Source organism: Etheostoma cragini, chromosome 5, assembly GCF_013103735.1.
Source record: "Etheostoma cragini isolate CJK2018 chromosome 5, CSU_Ecrag_1.0, whole genome shotgun sequence".
Taxonomy (NCBI): Eukaryota; Metazoa; Chordata; class Actinopteri; order Perciformes; family Percidae; genus Etheostoma; species Etheostoma cragini.
Genome location: NC_048411.1, coordinates 24,230,519 through 24,245,100, shown reverse-complemented (window position 1 = coordinate 24,245,100; position 14,582 = coordinate 24,230,519). Strand labels below are relative to the sequence as shown.

At 43.2% G+C, this 14,582-nt stretch overlaps 1 protein-coding gene and 1 long non-coding RNA gene across 2 annotated transcripts in view; one reads left to right on the top strand and one right to left on the bottom strand.

Moving 5' to 3' along the window:
• Window positions 1-3,067, top strand: part of LOC117944479 — a 23,180-nt gene extending 20,113 nt beyond the window's left edge. Inside the window, exon 3 of the long non-coding RNA XR_004656594.1 lies at window positions 3,056-3,067. This is a non-coding gene — a long non-coding RNA (uncharacterized LOC117944479). The remainder of the gene's footprint in view (window positions 1-3,055) is intronic.
• The window catches only part of znrf3 (zinc and ring finger 3), a 67,014-nt gene that overhangs the window by 28,570 nt on the left and 23,862 nt on the right, over window positions 1-14,582 (bottom strand). Inside the window, exon 2 of the mRNA XM_034871283.1 lies at window positions 738-860. Within this exon, the coding sequence (XP_034727174.1) occupies window positions 738-860 (123 nt within the window). The remainder of the gene's footprint in view (window positions 1-737; window positions 861-14,582) is intronic.

Below are 14,582 nucleotides of genomic sequence, written 5' to 3'. Positions count from 1 at the left end.
AGGGAAGGAGGGAGGGAAGGAGGGAGGCAGGATGGGGACAGACGGGTGGTGAGAGACAAGGGAGGGATTTAGTTCAACCCTCAATCTCCCAGCAACTAAATCATCCTTCTGTGAATTGTCACTGTAACTACAAAAGATCAAAGACACATCCTTAAAAGGGGTTTAATGAAGTACAAGGGGAGGATTTTACTAAGCAAAAGGTTAGCAAACTGTCTATATACACAAATCACCACGCTGTCTGCATGTTTCTGCTCGTTGCTCATGCAGCCAAAACATCTCATGACCAAACACTGAATACACCTGGTAGCGTTGTTGTGTATTTTGAACTGCACCCTTAACCTGCATTTTTAACATTTGTGTTTACAGCCATGTAGTAATCCAATTATTCAGAGTATTGATCTGAAAACTGGCTAGAGCTGTAAAAAAAAATGAAGATGTATCCTTCATTTTAAATTACAGCATTCTCCCCAAAAAATATGGTTTCAACTTAAGCAGTTCTTCATAGTCCCAACTGCAGTTTATTGATATAGCTGAGATGGTTTTTAATTTCAATGCATGAGCCAACTCACCGACAGTACCCAGATGAGAGTACTTCTTAGTGTGAATGCAAAGTGAATAGGTGTGGTGTGGGGCATACTTTTCTCTGACCTTTGTACAATGTTTTAAGCCGTTTTTCTATCTGTTTTGTATAGTTATGCAAATATTAATTCCTGTATGAAATAGAACCAGTTCTTTACCTTTCCCAGCACGGTGAGACAACTGGGGTCTAGCTCAGGTTGCTCCAGCTTCACCACTCCGACCCAGCCATACTCATATAGGTCCTCTTCATCATTATTATTACATAGTCCCAAAGGATGCATCTGGAAAGAAGACAAAAGTGATAGATAAGTTTTTATATCTACAAAGCGTACACAGTTACATTGCTGATGCAACAAAAACTGGCTAAAGGTTTTGAAAAGACAGTTAAACAGCATTTTGGGTCGAAAGTTCCTAATGCAGAGCAACAACAACAATCAATGTGCAGAGTTTCAAGAAAAAACAAAAAGCTGCCCCACATGATGCATCAACTTAAAGGGTCCTGGCATCCGCAGCTTATAGATTTTCTCCCCATCGTTTGAGGGAGTGCAACAATTTATAATCCACTTGCCACCTATAATGAAACATAAGAGCTTAAGAGCATTAGACGTCTGAAGTATTCGCTGTGTGCGGCAAAATCATACCGGATCTAAACACACTGTACAGCGTTCCAGACCTCTCACAGAATAGCAGCAGATAAGCAAAACTGGGATTTACTGTATGTACTTTCATGGATCTGCTGATGTGGCACATTTTCACAAAATTTCTACTTAAGGAAAGGTCCGTTAAGTCTACTTCTACTCTTACTGCTGCAAATGATTAACTTTGCTGCCATGTCTATTGTGTTTGGGCATACATGAGCCATGACTGGATGCATTTTATATTGTCCTATTAAATGGATGACGTTTCCCCACCAACACACACACAGTCCGATTAATGTCTGTCTGTCTTGCTTGTCCTCTCACTACACTTAAGGCCACCAAATTGGCCGAGTTCTCTTTGCCAAAAAGCTTTACAGAGCAAGTGTCTAGAGAAGATTAAAGCTAAAGGATGTCAGCCATCACAAACACACTGACTTACTCACCGGGCCTAAAAAAGAAAGAGGTGGTAGCTTCCTTACTCGCAAACCAACAGAAGTATATCTCTCTTCCGCTGGATTATTTGAGTTGTCTTGACGGTCTTGGTAAGATTGTGAAGAAGGTGGTTGCGAGAAGTGTCAGACAGGTTGACATGAGAATGAGAATTTGAAAAACAGCCAAATCTGTATTTTCCCATTTTGACATCAAGAGACTGCTGGAGACCGTTATCTAATCATCAGTCTTGCGTATGTGCTAGTCTGTAATCCCATGAGGCGTCCGTATCATGAGGGAAGTAAACAGATAATGCTGACAATCACTGCAGGCCATCACTTGAACTGAACAGAGCAATAAAAAGGGCATGAAACATACAAACACAAACCAAAAACAAAATGAAAACAACAAGCAGAGAACTACAGCTGTCACTAGGAGGAAATAATGATCTGATCCACTAAGGTTGGATTAAAACTGGAACCATGTGGAGTCCCAAAATCCTGGATCCATTCCCACCCCACCCTGGCAACAGTGCAAAGCTCTTGTATTAGCATTAGAACTGGGCCAAACTGACCTGTAGGCCACTTATCCTATTAGCCCAATGACCACTGCACCCCAATTTGCCAGCACTGTGGCGTCGAGCCTTGGGCCACTGCTGATGACCTGAGATACCCTTCTCCCTCTGCCGACCCCTGACCTTTGAACCCCACTTCATCACATTGGGAGCAGGTTAGTCGTGCAACAGGCCAATTGAAGAGAGATTCAGAAGGCGCCTTGTCACTTCAGTGCCACAAGGCAGAGGGGTCAAGACCCTGACCTGAAAGGTTTTCAGGGAGGACTTAGCTATGAGTAAGGGGGTCAAATGCAAATCAGGTGGACTATGGAAGAGTCATAGAGAAGGAATGTGGACAACGTGTGCCGTTGTTGAGCTCCACAGTGTAGCATTTTTCTGACTTATGGAGAAAATCTGATGAAGGTACCGGCATTACATTAAATAGTAAAGAGGCACTTCCCACACACACATACACGTCTTTTAGAGTCTGAATTGCACTTTTGAAGAAAAGAGCGTTAACTTGAATCCTCATACAGGGACCATGGCAAACGCAAAAGATTACATTTTTAATCATAGCCCTTGGCCTTCAACACAAAATGGATCATTCTCTGATCTTTCCAACTGATTAAGTTAACCAAAAAGGGCTCAACATGAATCAAGGTCATGCTGACACAAAACACTTTTTCACAAACCCACAGGATGCAGTCACCTTGTCCGCCTGCATTTCACAGATTTACCTTGCATTTTCTCAAAGCCGCTTTTTCTATTGAACATAGGTGAGCAGGAAGCCACTTTGCTCTGGATGACTGTTTGGAAGATAAATATTAGCCTCAGGCTGGCAGGAGCAGCGAGGCAGTACAGGTATCCATTACATACACCTTTGGTTGGATAATATCAGAGCACGCTCTGATACTATCAACCTATCAACCTATATCATCAACCTTCGAAGGAAAAAGACAAAGATAAGAGAAACAGGTTTCCATTCAACCTGCACCTCCCACAAAGCATAATAATTCTGACGCATGCTAATGGAAAGGCAGCAGCAAGTGATAGTAGGAGGGGATCTAAAGAGAGGACCAATCGGTCTCTGTGTCTCAGTCAATCCGGAGGAGGACCAGGAAGTGGAGCGCTGCTTGCTTTGTGATTATGACCTCTTTCTTTTGCTTGTCTAACAGCCTGGATGGCAGGGGGGAGCCCCGCCTGCGCCCCTGGGTCCTGAACACTGGGCCATTGTGCGGGGGCTTTTGCACTCAGAATGGGACAGTGTTGTTGTTGTGGACCATGTTGTTATTTTAGAGGCTGGCCATTGCACCATTATCTCCACCACAGGGATTTTTCTTTTTTGTCGTATGTTGACGTAGGCGTTGATGGATGCGGGGATCGGGAGCAGGGGGAAAAGGAGCTTGGTTTGGATGAGAGACGGTGATCTGCTGAAGTGGGTCACAGCTACTGGCCGTGCAGACAAAAGAGTATCAAGCAAACGTGCCTTCACACATACAAATACACACACACACACACACACACACACACACACACACACACACACACACACACACAGAATGACAGAAACTGTCCTCTCTTGTGTTCCAACTGCTAGCTTTCCCCGCTAGGCCCCAAATCACACAAGCTCAGCCCACTGGAAACACCCCATTGCTCCACTTTGCTTCGCTCCTCTGTACCCAGGGTTCTGGGTGAAGGGCATCTGGCGCCCCTGAAGTGCCACAAGGGGGCGGCTCTTGTTCTACCCTGCCCCTGGGGGAGGCAGCCTTTCACATGAATATCCTGTTACAGAGGCCACACTCTCAATGAAATCCTGGCGGGGATTTGAACTCCACCTGTCACTCAAGCTGGCCACACCCCCTGCCAACCCCCACCCCTTTCTGCAAAACCACCTGTAGACAAAAGTTCTTGCTCACATGGGATGCTTGTTTAATATGATGCCATCTTATCAGTCCTATATTTGTTTGCATATCAGGTTTACATGGCACTTTGATTCATTTTTGTGTTAACATATTTTTATACACTTTTATATGAATTATAAAAGGTGACTGTAAAGCAGATTGTAACTTTTTTAAAACTTGACTTGGCGGAAAATAAAGTTTTGGTTTAGCTTAGAGAAAAAAACATAAAATGCCGAAACCTTTTAACTCAGTCACTGCCCGTCCTTTATGGTCGTCTCCTTCACGAACAAGTGACCTGATAACAGTTGTTAATGGGATCAAAACAGGGCCCAACTCCCACTAGCCCCGCTTCCCTCCCCCTGTTCTCAAAGCAAATCAAAATGCAAGTCACACCATCCAACCCCATTCTTCTCCGTCTGTCTGTGACACAATTCACTGAGCCTTTGATCATACAACCACTTCTTCTGCCCCCCCCTCTCGCCTTGGCGCACACCCCTTTCCTCTCTTTCCCTCTGAATTGTTGGTGGCCCTGGTTACAGACCACCATTACCCCCTCATCCCTCCAAAACTCACCCTCCCCTGTCCTCACCATGTTATATAGCCCTTGCGTGTAAGAGCTTGTCTTTTTTACCTTACATAGCTGTGTACTCGCACTTCCCCATGAAAAGTAGTAGTAGTAGTAGACAAAAAGTACTTTTAAGCAACTTATTTTCTGCGTTTTACTTTACTCCAAAAACTTTTTCAGAACACCTTTGACTAAGCAAAAAAATTCAAAAAGATTATCCTCCTCTCTTGCTTTTAACACCCCGAGGCAGGAAAGCCATGTGGACAAAATTATGCTCATAGGGTAGAAATTCTTGTTGAAATATGGTGCTTAATGTGCTGTGCATTCCAACAAGGTATCCTTGCTACAACACAACAGGAGCTCAAAACATCAAAAGGTGAGTAGGCGGATTGAAGAGCAGAATGATCCCTGAGCTAATCCGATCTATATAGTCATAGACTTTTGAATAAATGTCCTCATCAAAAACATCACCTAAAAAATAAAAAAAATCCCAAGCGCCAATATTTCAATCCAGAACTTCGTTCCAAAGCATCTTCCGATGGCATTTAGGTCACACGGAGGTCTGAGTTTCTAACGTAACAATCAACGCTGCCTTGTTGTCTGCAGCGTGTGCCAGCTAGAGACAATTTCTAAAAGATGGTCTTTGTGGAGCTGGCTGAACGACTAACCAGAGAGATCTGTTGTTCATAGGTTTCCTTTTTATTAATTTTGGAAGAAGAGCTGGCATCCATTTCACATGCACACAAAATCTAGAAGAAGAAAAACCTGGGCACGGCGCCAGCCCTCGCACCCACCTGCTTCCCCAGCGCCGTGCGCGTGTTTACGTCTCTCACTGTTTGAGCACAGGCGTGTGTGGAGGTCAGTGTGTAGCCTGAAACACATCATGGGTGATAGGGGGGTAACTCAGTGGCATCTCTCACTACTGACCGTCCGCTCACCGTGAACTCATTCACCCCAGTGAAGAAGCATCCCGCCCACCTCCCCGGTCCTGTAATTCAGCCGACCCCTCCGACCTCCTCCATCACCCCTCCCTGCCACAGCATCAACCAACACTTTCCCCTCCCCAGCGCTGAACTCCCTCTCTATGGGGGGAGAATTGTCAACTTCCCGGAAAGGCACACTCGTCCTGCCAACAGAGGCGGTGGGCGGTTGCAGGGACGGGGATGGCTGGGTGGTCATGTCTGATCACAGGCCACTGACCAAGTCTCCCCTGGGTCCTGTGGTGTCTGAGGCTCATAACACACTCACAACACTGTGAGCTTCTTCAGGCCATGCCTGGACAGCACATATGAGAGCTATGCAACAGGATGTTCAGGACTAGACACTAAAAAGCACACAAACAAAAGACAGACTGCTTTACACATTAAAAACAACAGAGACGTATAGTACATCTTCAGGCATTCACACCATGGCAGTATAAATGTCTTTCAGCAGTCTGTCACGGAGTGATGATGATCACTTAGTGATACCTACCAACGTGATTAATTATCTTTATCGAGCTCAAATGTGCAATTCATCGTGATTTGGGTTTTAGGTCATATTGTGCAGCCCTACAAAAAATGCCCACTTCATGTTTTTTGGTTATTTATTGAAATAATCTTTTATCAAATGGTTGATTCATTTTCTGTGGAACGATTAGTTTTTTCAGTCATTTCAGAACTACATTTGCTAGTGGTGGCTGTGTGAAGTGAAACCCCAAATGATCACTTCAGCACATCATTAGCACCAAAGATTTTACTTAAACAATAAAAACACAAGACAAATAAGTATTAATTACCATCTTAAGTAACTGCAAAGCATTTACACAAACCAGCAGCCCATAACATGGATGCTCAGTTATCCAGCAAACAAGCATTAAGCTTTTGGCCAAAACACACAAACTGCAAAAGGTCAACACCATGTTAGCACCATCTTCTCCACCAGCCACCCAGACAACAAACCGTGGCGCGGTGAGGACCCAGTCAACTTCCCCCTCCGTCCCCATTGCGCCATGCAGGGCAGACATAGGAGCAGGCTTTAACCAATAATGAATTTGCTGGCACCTAAACCCGCAACCCTCTTCTGCACACTTGGAAATAAGGACAGCCTCTCTGCCAGCACACGCTCATCAGACACTCCTCCAGTAAACGTATGGAGGGTGAAACAGATCAGGTGACGGTTGCTTATATGAGTCACAGTTCTTGCGGCCGAAGTGGGACCTACTTTAAAGTATGTGAGAAAAGTACTTTCACACAGACACAGCGATAATCTCATTGACAGTAACGACCATTTCCAAAATACAAATAACAGCATGGCTGCACACTGAAACCGATCCAACTTACAGTGATACAAAAATAAGAAAGTGAACAAACAACAACCTTCCATGAAGTGAAATTTTCATTCATAACTAAATGTTTCCAATAATGAATAAAGTACATGTTTTGCAGGGAGGTATGTGGCAGATCCCAGTTGATTGACATTCAGAAGTCAAAGGTCAAATTTTCCTAAAGCCTTGTTGCCATCTGTTCATATGGAATGCCTCTTCTAGCTTTCATCCCTCCAACTCTCTTCTATTTCATTATCACACCTTCCCTACCGGCCCACAGACAGTCTGAACTCTGAGGAACTCAGATATAGTATTAGAAGGACAGAAGAAGAGAAAGTCTGACACGGAGTCTTAATCCAAAAGATGACCCTGAAATACCCCCGGTCCAGATTGGGATGTGCGTGTTTAGCAGACCCTCAGACCTCACCAGGAGGATTTACAGTGAGTGTCCCTGGCTGCAGACAGGTCAGGTTTAAACTTGAACTTACATTAAAAAAATATATATATATATATATATATATTTGTGCATCCTGTTGCTTCACTGTTACCTCTGCATCATACTCCAGTAACTCGTATCTCATAACTGGACAGATAAAAGCCAAAATGTTTTGTCACTACGAGTACGTCAATTATCATGCCAATATAAGATACTATAAGTCTAACAAGCCACCTAATTAGCAAGAGGTAACTTTGCGTTAGGAAAGAAATGTGGAAAATATGAATATGGTTCTCTCATTTGTATAGAGAAATCTTTGAAAAAGAAAACTCTTTTCACCTCAAGACCACATCAATGTGGCCGTCCAGTGGACTTGCTGCACTGCTCTCTATGTTCTATTGATTTCCTGCATTGACAAACTGTCAATCAAGTTATTTGGTGGTTTGTTTGCCAGCCTGTAAAGAACTTTTGTGAGGTTGATTTATTTACTCACATAGCACCATAAGTCTCTAACTTTGTTTTGTGAGCTTTCAATACATCGCACAGGGGGTACAACAAGCAAAAAAAAGTAGCCGGCGTTTTGAATTGCACCCTTCTATGTATAGCTTGCACAAATAGACTTATAAAATTAAATACATGCATTTACTCACAACACACACACTGTGACACACAACTTCCCTCTCACTCTCCCAGTCACTCTTTGCCTCTTTCGGTCGCTCTCTGCCCATCTTTCCCGGAACTAGAAATAACTTCAAAGAGGGCTGGTAGCCTTGAGGAGAGAGGGAGCGGGATCCAGTTACAGTGGAGCAGCTGGGAGGGCCCTACAGGTGGGGCCGACACTCCACCTCCTGTAACATTATCGCAGTAAAGGGATCCCTCTGCTTCTCCTCTCACATAATGAAGACTTCCTCCCTTTTGTGGGACCAAAGGAACAATTAGTGTAGGAGCCAAATACCGTATGTTGTTAATGGTCTCATATATATTATTTATTTTCATGTTGTGCACCAATAACATAGTTGGTGGGCATGTTCATCGCGGCTTGAGCGGAAGTTATTATTTGTTTGCTTCACCTGTTCACCGGGGATTTTTGGCGCTTTCAAAGAGAGGGGGTGAGCCTGGGAGCGAACACTTTCTGTTGACCGCCGCACTTCGGCACCTATTTGACTCACAAAGTACCTTTACATTGGGTAACTGCAGTAGTTGCATTTTATGTGTGGAGGAATAAATCATTGCAAGACAATCTCGAGCGCTTCGCAGTCTGTTTATGCATCTCTCAGTGTTTAGTCCCTCGCGGCAGCACTTCGTTGGACTGCTTACAACTGCAACTAATAGCCAAGCAAGCCCGGCATCCATCTTTTGTTTTGGCAGTCTAAACCAACGTAAAGGAGTAGTGTGATGAAGAATTAACATGATGTTGAGCACTGGAAAAAGGGAGATTTGTCTATGCTAGAACGTACAATTTTGTGATGTAAACGATCTAACTTCATGCTAGACTTCTAGCAAGTGAACTAATCAAGTGTGTAAAATGACTAAAGACAGAAGCTTTTACTCTTAACATGGGTAAGAGAAATTTTCCTTAAGTCAAGGGCCTTAAGAGAGTCAGCTTTGTGATGCAAACCCTAAGTGCAGTCATCATCGGTCTCTTTGTCCCCCCTAGCCGCACTACTCAATGTCCTCTCTTTAACCTTCCCTGAAAAACACCTCCACGCCATCTTCATAGCAACCAGCAAAGCAAACAAGTGTCATGGTTTCAGTGTGAGCAGGGGACGCCGGCAGAGGACACCCAATATCATGTAAATGTCCGGATATGTAGCACAAGGCTCTGGGGTTGACAGCTTTAACACTGAGCAGGACGCAGAGTATGTGACTCTATTAACTCTCTGCGAGTGCATCCCAAAACCGTCAATGGTGTGTGTGTGTGTGTGTGTGTGTGTGTGTGTGTGTGTGTGCACCCTCAAAAGTTTCTCTGGTGTCACTCTAAGCTCTTCAGTCTTTAAAACCCAGAGTGAAACGAACAAAGGACAGGCCGACAAAGTTCAGGGGTCAACATTGGGCTGGATGCCACCATTTTGGAAAGAGAAGGAGGGGAGTGGAAACAACTGTCCCCCCTCCTTCCCTGAAGAGATCACAGAATCGATGTGCAAGATAAAGCAACAACAGCAAGCAAACATCTCGTCTCCATGTTCAAAAGGCTGTTGTACTTATGAGGACGATACCAAAAATAGGTTAACACGCACACAAATTATTCGTCAGCATCAAGGTGCCACAGGGAATTCATTAGCATGATGGGACTCAATAATAAACAATTTTATAGAGCAGCAATTGCAGATTAGCGAGTACTGTTTTTTTTCTTCACAACATATTTCTCACACAATTTCATTTAGAAAAAAACAATTCAACTTCACATCCTACAAAACACAATGTAAAAAAAAAAAAAAAAAAAAAAAACTGAGAAGGCAAACTATTAGTTGTCTATAAAATGTCAATAGAAGTTTCCATAGCCCAAGGTTACATCTTCAAAATGCTCGTTTTATCTCACCCACAAAAAAAGTTAATGACTTTTCCAATAAATAAGAGAAACGCAGCAAATCGCCATATTTGAGAAGCTAATACTGGAAAATGTTTTGCATTTGTGCTTGAGAAATGACCTGAAACAATTGATCGATTTCAAAATTTCCTTTCCTTTGTCTGTCTATTAACTAAAATCGATTAGTTCGACTCAGTTCAGCACAACACAGACAACAATTTTCTGCTATCTTTCAACACCACATTCAGTGTTTGTACAGCCAGATCACACCCACCGCCAGCACCGCCCCAAATATCAGTGGCATCCCCCTGCTTCAGCCCCGCTCCTCTTCAACCCACACCATAAAACAAAAGTCACTACTTAATGAGCTATGATTAATGATGCAGCAGAGCGGCTGGTGAGCTCGCTTTGTATGTGTGCGTGTGTTAGAGGTCTGAGGGGCTGAGGTTGCTAAAAGTGGACCGATGGGAGGGTTGAAGTCATCAACACCTAGGCTCTGAGTGGCCTTTGATGTTGTGCGGCGTCTTTGATGGATCCCGGCCATGGAGGAATGCTGTTCAGCCACCCTCCCCGTCCAGAAAGCCCCCGGAGTTGTGGAATGCGGCGCAAGCTGCTGCTGCTCGGCCCAGTGGAATGGGATTAGAGCATAGGCCCATATTGCCCTTTCTCCCCTCCCTCGTCTCGCTCCCACCCTGCCCTCTGGAGTGGACAACATGGCGGTAACCTTGTCCAGACCCCAGAGTTTGGGGAGATGGGAAGAAGAGGAGGATATGTAGTCCCAGCTGTTTTTCCTTAGTCTCTTACCTCTTCTTTAAATCAGCCTCAACCAGGTTTTCATTAAGACCCTCAGCTTCATGCACTGATGTTTAGTTCCTTTAGTTTGTGTAATGCGTCTTAACAACAAGCTGAAGAAGCTTTCTTTACGTGGCGTATGGCGTAGGGTACGTATCTACACGTACCAATGGCGTGGACTTAATGTAGAAGCATAAATCAGACTTTACACTAGACAAAAGTCTTCACATGTATAAAACAAAAAGTCCATAAGAACTTTGCTCAACATCATAAATTTGGATAAAAATGATCTATTTAATAGGATTTCTCAACCATTGGATGATAATATTGAGCAGTGGTTCAGCTCTTCCAGCAACTCAGTGACCTTTCACCTGAAACAAAACAGGATCTCCATTTGAACTTTTAGTATTTTGGATTTACTGTGTATGGGAGCGGCGGCAGAGGTGGCCTGTGGAGATCAAACATGTCCAAGGAAGCAACTGACCTGCACTTAAAAGCTGCACCACCTTAACCCTGATTAGGCCAGCACGATTAGGGGAAAAATAGGAATCACGATTGTTTTGCTTCGATCTGATATCACAATTCTCTGCCACAATTTTTTAGACCATGATAAAACAAAACAAATTGGCAGTACCAAACATAGATTTTATACAGTCTATGTGTAAAACTCACAGAAGAAAGTAATGCGTTTGTTATGCAGTCGGCTCGTAATATTAAATAAGAATCAAAGTCATCCTTTTTTTTTTTTTAAATCTCAGTTATTAAAGTTATTAAAAATGTAATCTGAATGAATTGAGATCGAGATTTTATAGCGATTAATCGTGCAGGCCTGACCCTGATGCTTTGTGATATCATATTAAGGGAATGGCACAAGCTTCAGATGACCAGATCCACTTGCCAAATATGCACAGTGGGCCCGGCATGTCAAAGTGGAAGAGCCGCAGTGTGAGATCAGAGGGACAGTGGACTCTCCTGCTGGGGACTCTCACACAGAATGTGTGTGTATTCGTGTGTGTGACAGTTACAGCGGGGAGATGAGTGCTGTAATCCTGCCACTCCTCAGAGGAGACAGACAGGGCTTTCTGCAAAAGGTCAGGTTCATATTGTCCTCATCCACACTTAACTTCCACACAACAACTGCACAAACAAGCCCTTTTGACCATGCATGCCAGTATGAGTCAGGGCATTGCCAGGCTAGGCTAACCAGATTGGTGGCCCTGCTCTGCACACAATCTGTTTGCTAAGGATTGCAGGAATGTGAACAGGACTTACAGTATATGTACACATTCACACATTGAAATGATGGAGTGACAGTACAGTACGAGCAACTCCCCCCTCTCTCCTAACCTCAACTGTCCACATGGTTTAGGGAGGGAGGGAGGGAGGGAAGCGAGGTGGAGGGGCAGCCAGCATTAGCGCTGGTCTCAGATTTCGGCCGCCTCTGACTTGTTTTCTTTAGGAAACACTTACTGGGGCTCCAAATACACCAGAGGAAGTGCTCACCTACATCACTTCCGGCTCCAATGGCTAAGGTCACGCTGCACTCCGGGGAAAGAGATGAAGAGTGTGAGTACCATTAAGCCACATGAGGAATGTGTTTAGTATCACCAGCAATTAACCTCATAATTGTTTTCATGTGAACCGAAAACACAGAAGAATAATTGCAGATTGATCGATTTTCCTTCTGAAAGATACTTTTGATACTGTGGCACGTTGAATCAGCCTGTTTCCCAAGTCTTTTCTTAGCTCGCTTGTGTCTGTTTGTTTTTTTTTGCTCTGCCCCTCTCCCTTTCTTTCGCTTCGCCTATTGGTTCTGTGACTGGCCGCATGATCATCTTTCATGGCAACCCGGAGGGGAGAAACAGGAGTAAAGCTCAATCCAGGAGCTCAAGGACCTCTGAGGACCTAATGATATTCCATAGGCAATGAGAATATGAATAAGCAAAGCTATGGCCCTTTCCAGGAATAATGCAATGTCAAAATGTGGCTTGTGATGGATTAAAACACAGTTAGACGGAGAGAGGGGAATCATCATTCGGCCGCCTACTTGTATTACTGAAGGGAAGATCTTGGATGGCACAAAGAGGAGCACCGGAAGCTATTTGGATTCTCTCCAAACTGCTTTTGTCTTTGATGTAGCTTTAAGGATAAGAAGCATGCAAGGTTTTCATACCAACACACTGCTTATACAGAATGTGCTTGCAAAGGCCTGTTTCAGCCCAACTATACACTGGCATGGATCTTTGTAGGGAAGACTTGGTAGGATATTTGATGTTCAAGAAGTAACAAGAGATTGCATTTGAAAGAAGCCCAAGCTAAAGTTATATATAGAAACAGTGGCATTGTTTGTCCAGCAAAGAACACTGATTTGTTTTAGCTTTAAAATCCCCCCTTCAGGTTAAAATTCTTCAAGATCAACCATAAATTTAAGGCATTATTAACAAAAAAGTTTCTTTATGTTGGGTGTTCGCCTCATAAATTGAGAATAAGCATCACAAATATGCACTTATCAGATATTTTTTTTAAAGTAATCACTATCAGCAGTGGTCAGTCAGACTTTACTTTAGATATATGCTATTTGGCTGAATGATTAATCGTTTTCAAATCAAAATCGCAATTTGAAAGATAGCAATTAGCTTATGGCTTTCTGTCAAATTGCGATTTCAAGTTGAAAACTTGAAGAGCGCGATTAATCGATGTTAAATATTTGATTGAATGTTTCGGTGTAACATTTGATTTTACATTTTTTATTCCCCTTTATATTATGTTGTTTCATACGATAAATGCTGAAATAATATCACAGATTGTTTTCAGAAGTGTCCTATTTTCAGTGGAGCTTTCGTGATTGCAGAGGGTGCAATATATAGGTAAAAAAATAAAAATAAAATCCTAATCGCAATATCTGAGGTAAAAATCACCTGTTTGAAAAATGTCCCCCCCCCCAAATCGTTCAACCCTAATATGTTACTTTGAAAAAAAAAATTGTGGGTTGATAGATACAATGGATTGATAGAAAATGTAATTGACAGCTATGCCGATAAAAAATTAAAGTCATTTACTAAATAAAAAAGGCTGAACATGCTGTTCCGTTGTTATTTGAATTTTGCACAGTTAGTTGGACAATGCAATCACCTCGACAACATCCCATTGAGCTTCCGGGAAAAACAACCGGACGATCAGAAAGATTCATCATTAGCTGCTGTCCTAATATAGAGACAATCATTTTTAAGTAAGAGAAGAAGAAAACTTTAAACTGAACTACAGTCAACACAAGTCTTTAACAAAAACTTACTACCACTCACTAGTGCTCATGTAAGTAATTACATGTTTAATGTATAGCACCTTTATATCAATTTTATATTTCTTTTTTATTCTGGGAGCTTTGAGACACAAGCCATACTAAAAGGCATCAGGATCCAGTGGGCAGGTTTATCCCTCTTCTAAACTTAAAAGCAACAACCTCTGCATGTGTTTTCGGAGCCTCTCCCTGCCTTATTCTGACGAGCGATCAGGTTAGACAAGTCTCCCTATTCAGAGCTGCACGGTAATACCGATATCCCCAAAGAGAGACAGGAGGTGAAGAAGAAGAAGTGGGGGGGAATCCTATCTGAGAGATTAACTCGCAGCACCCCACCGAGCTAGTGCTGGGTTCACTGGCTCACTCAGTCCTATCTTACCCACTAGCCTCTTGTTCTAAAGCAAAGCATGTCTTTGATACTCAACTAGAAGGAATCTGGAGGCGTTACAGGTTTCTTTTGTGCTTCACGCTGCACAGAGAATCTGTGTGTGTGTGTGCCAAGGCTGGGATTTCTTTTCTTTACCCCCCCCCCCATCCCTTTCTTCTTTCTTTTTTCCCT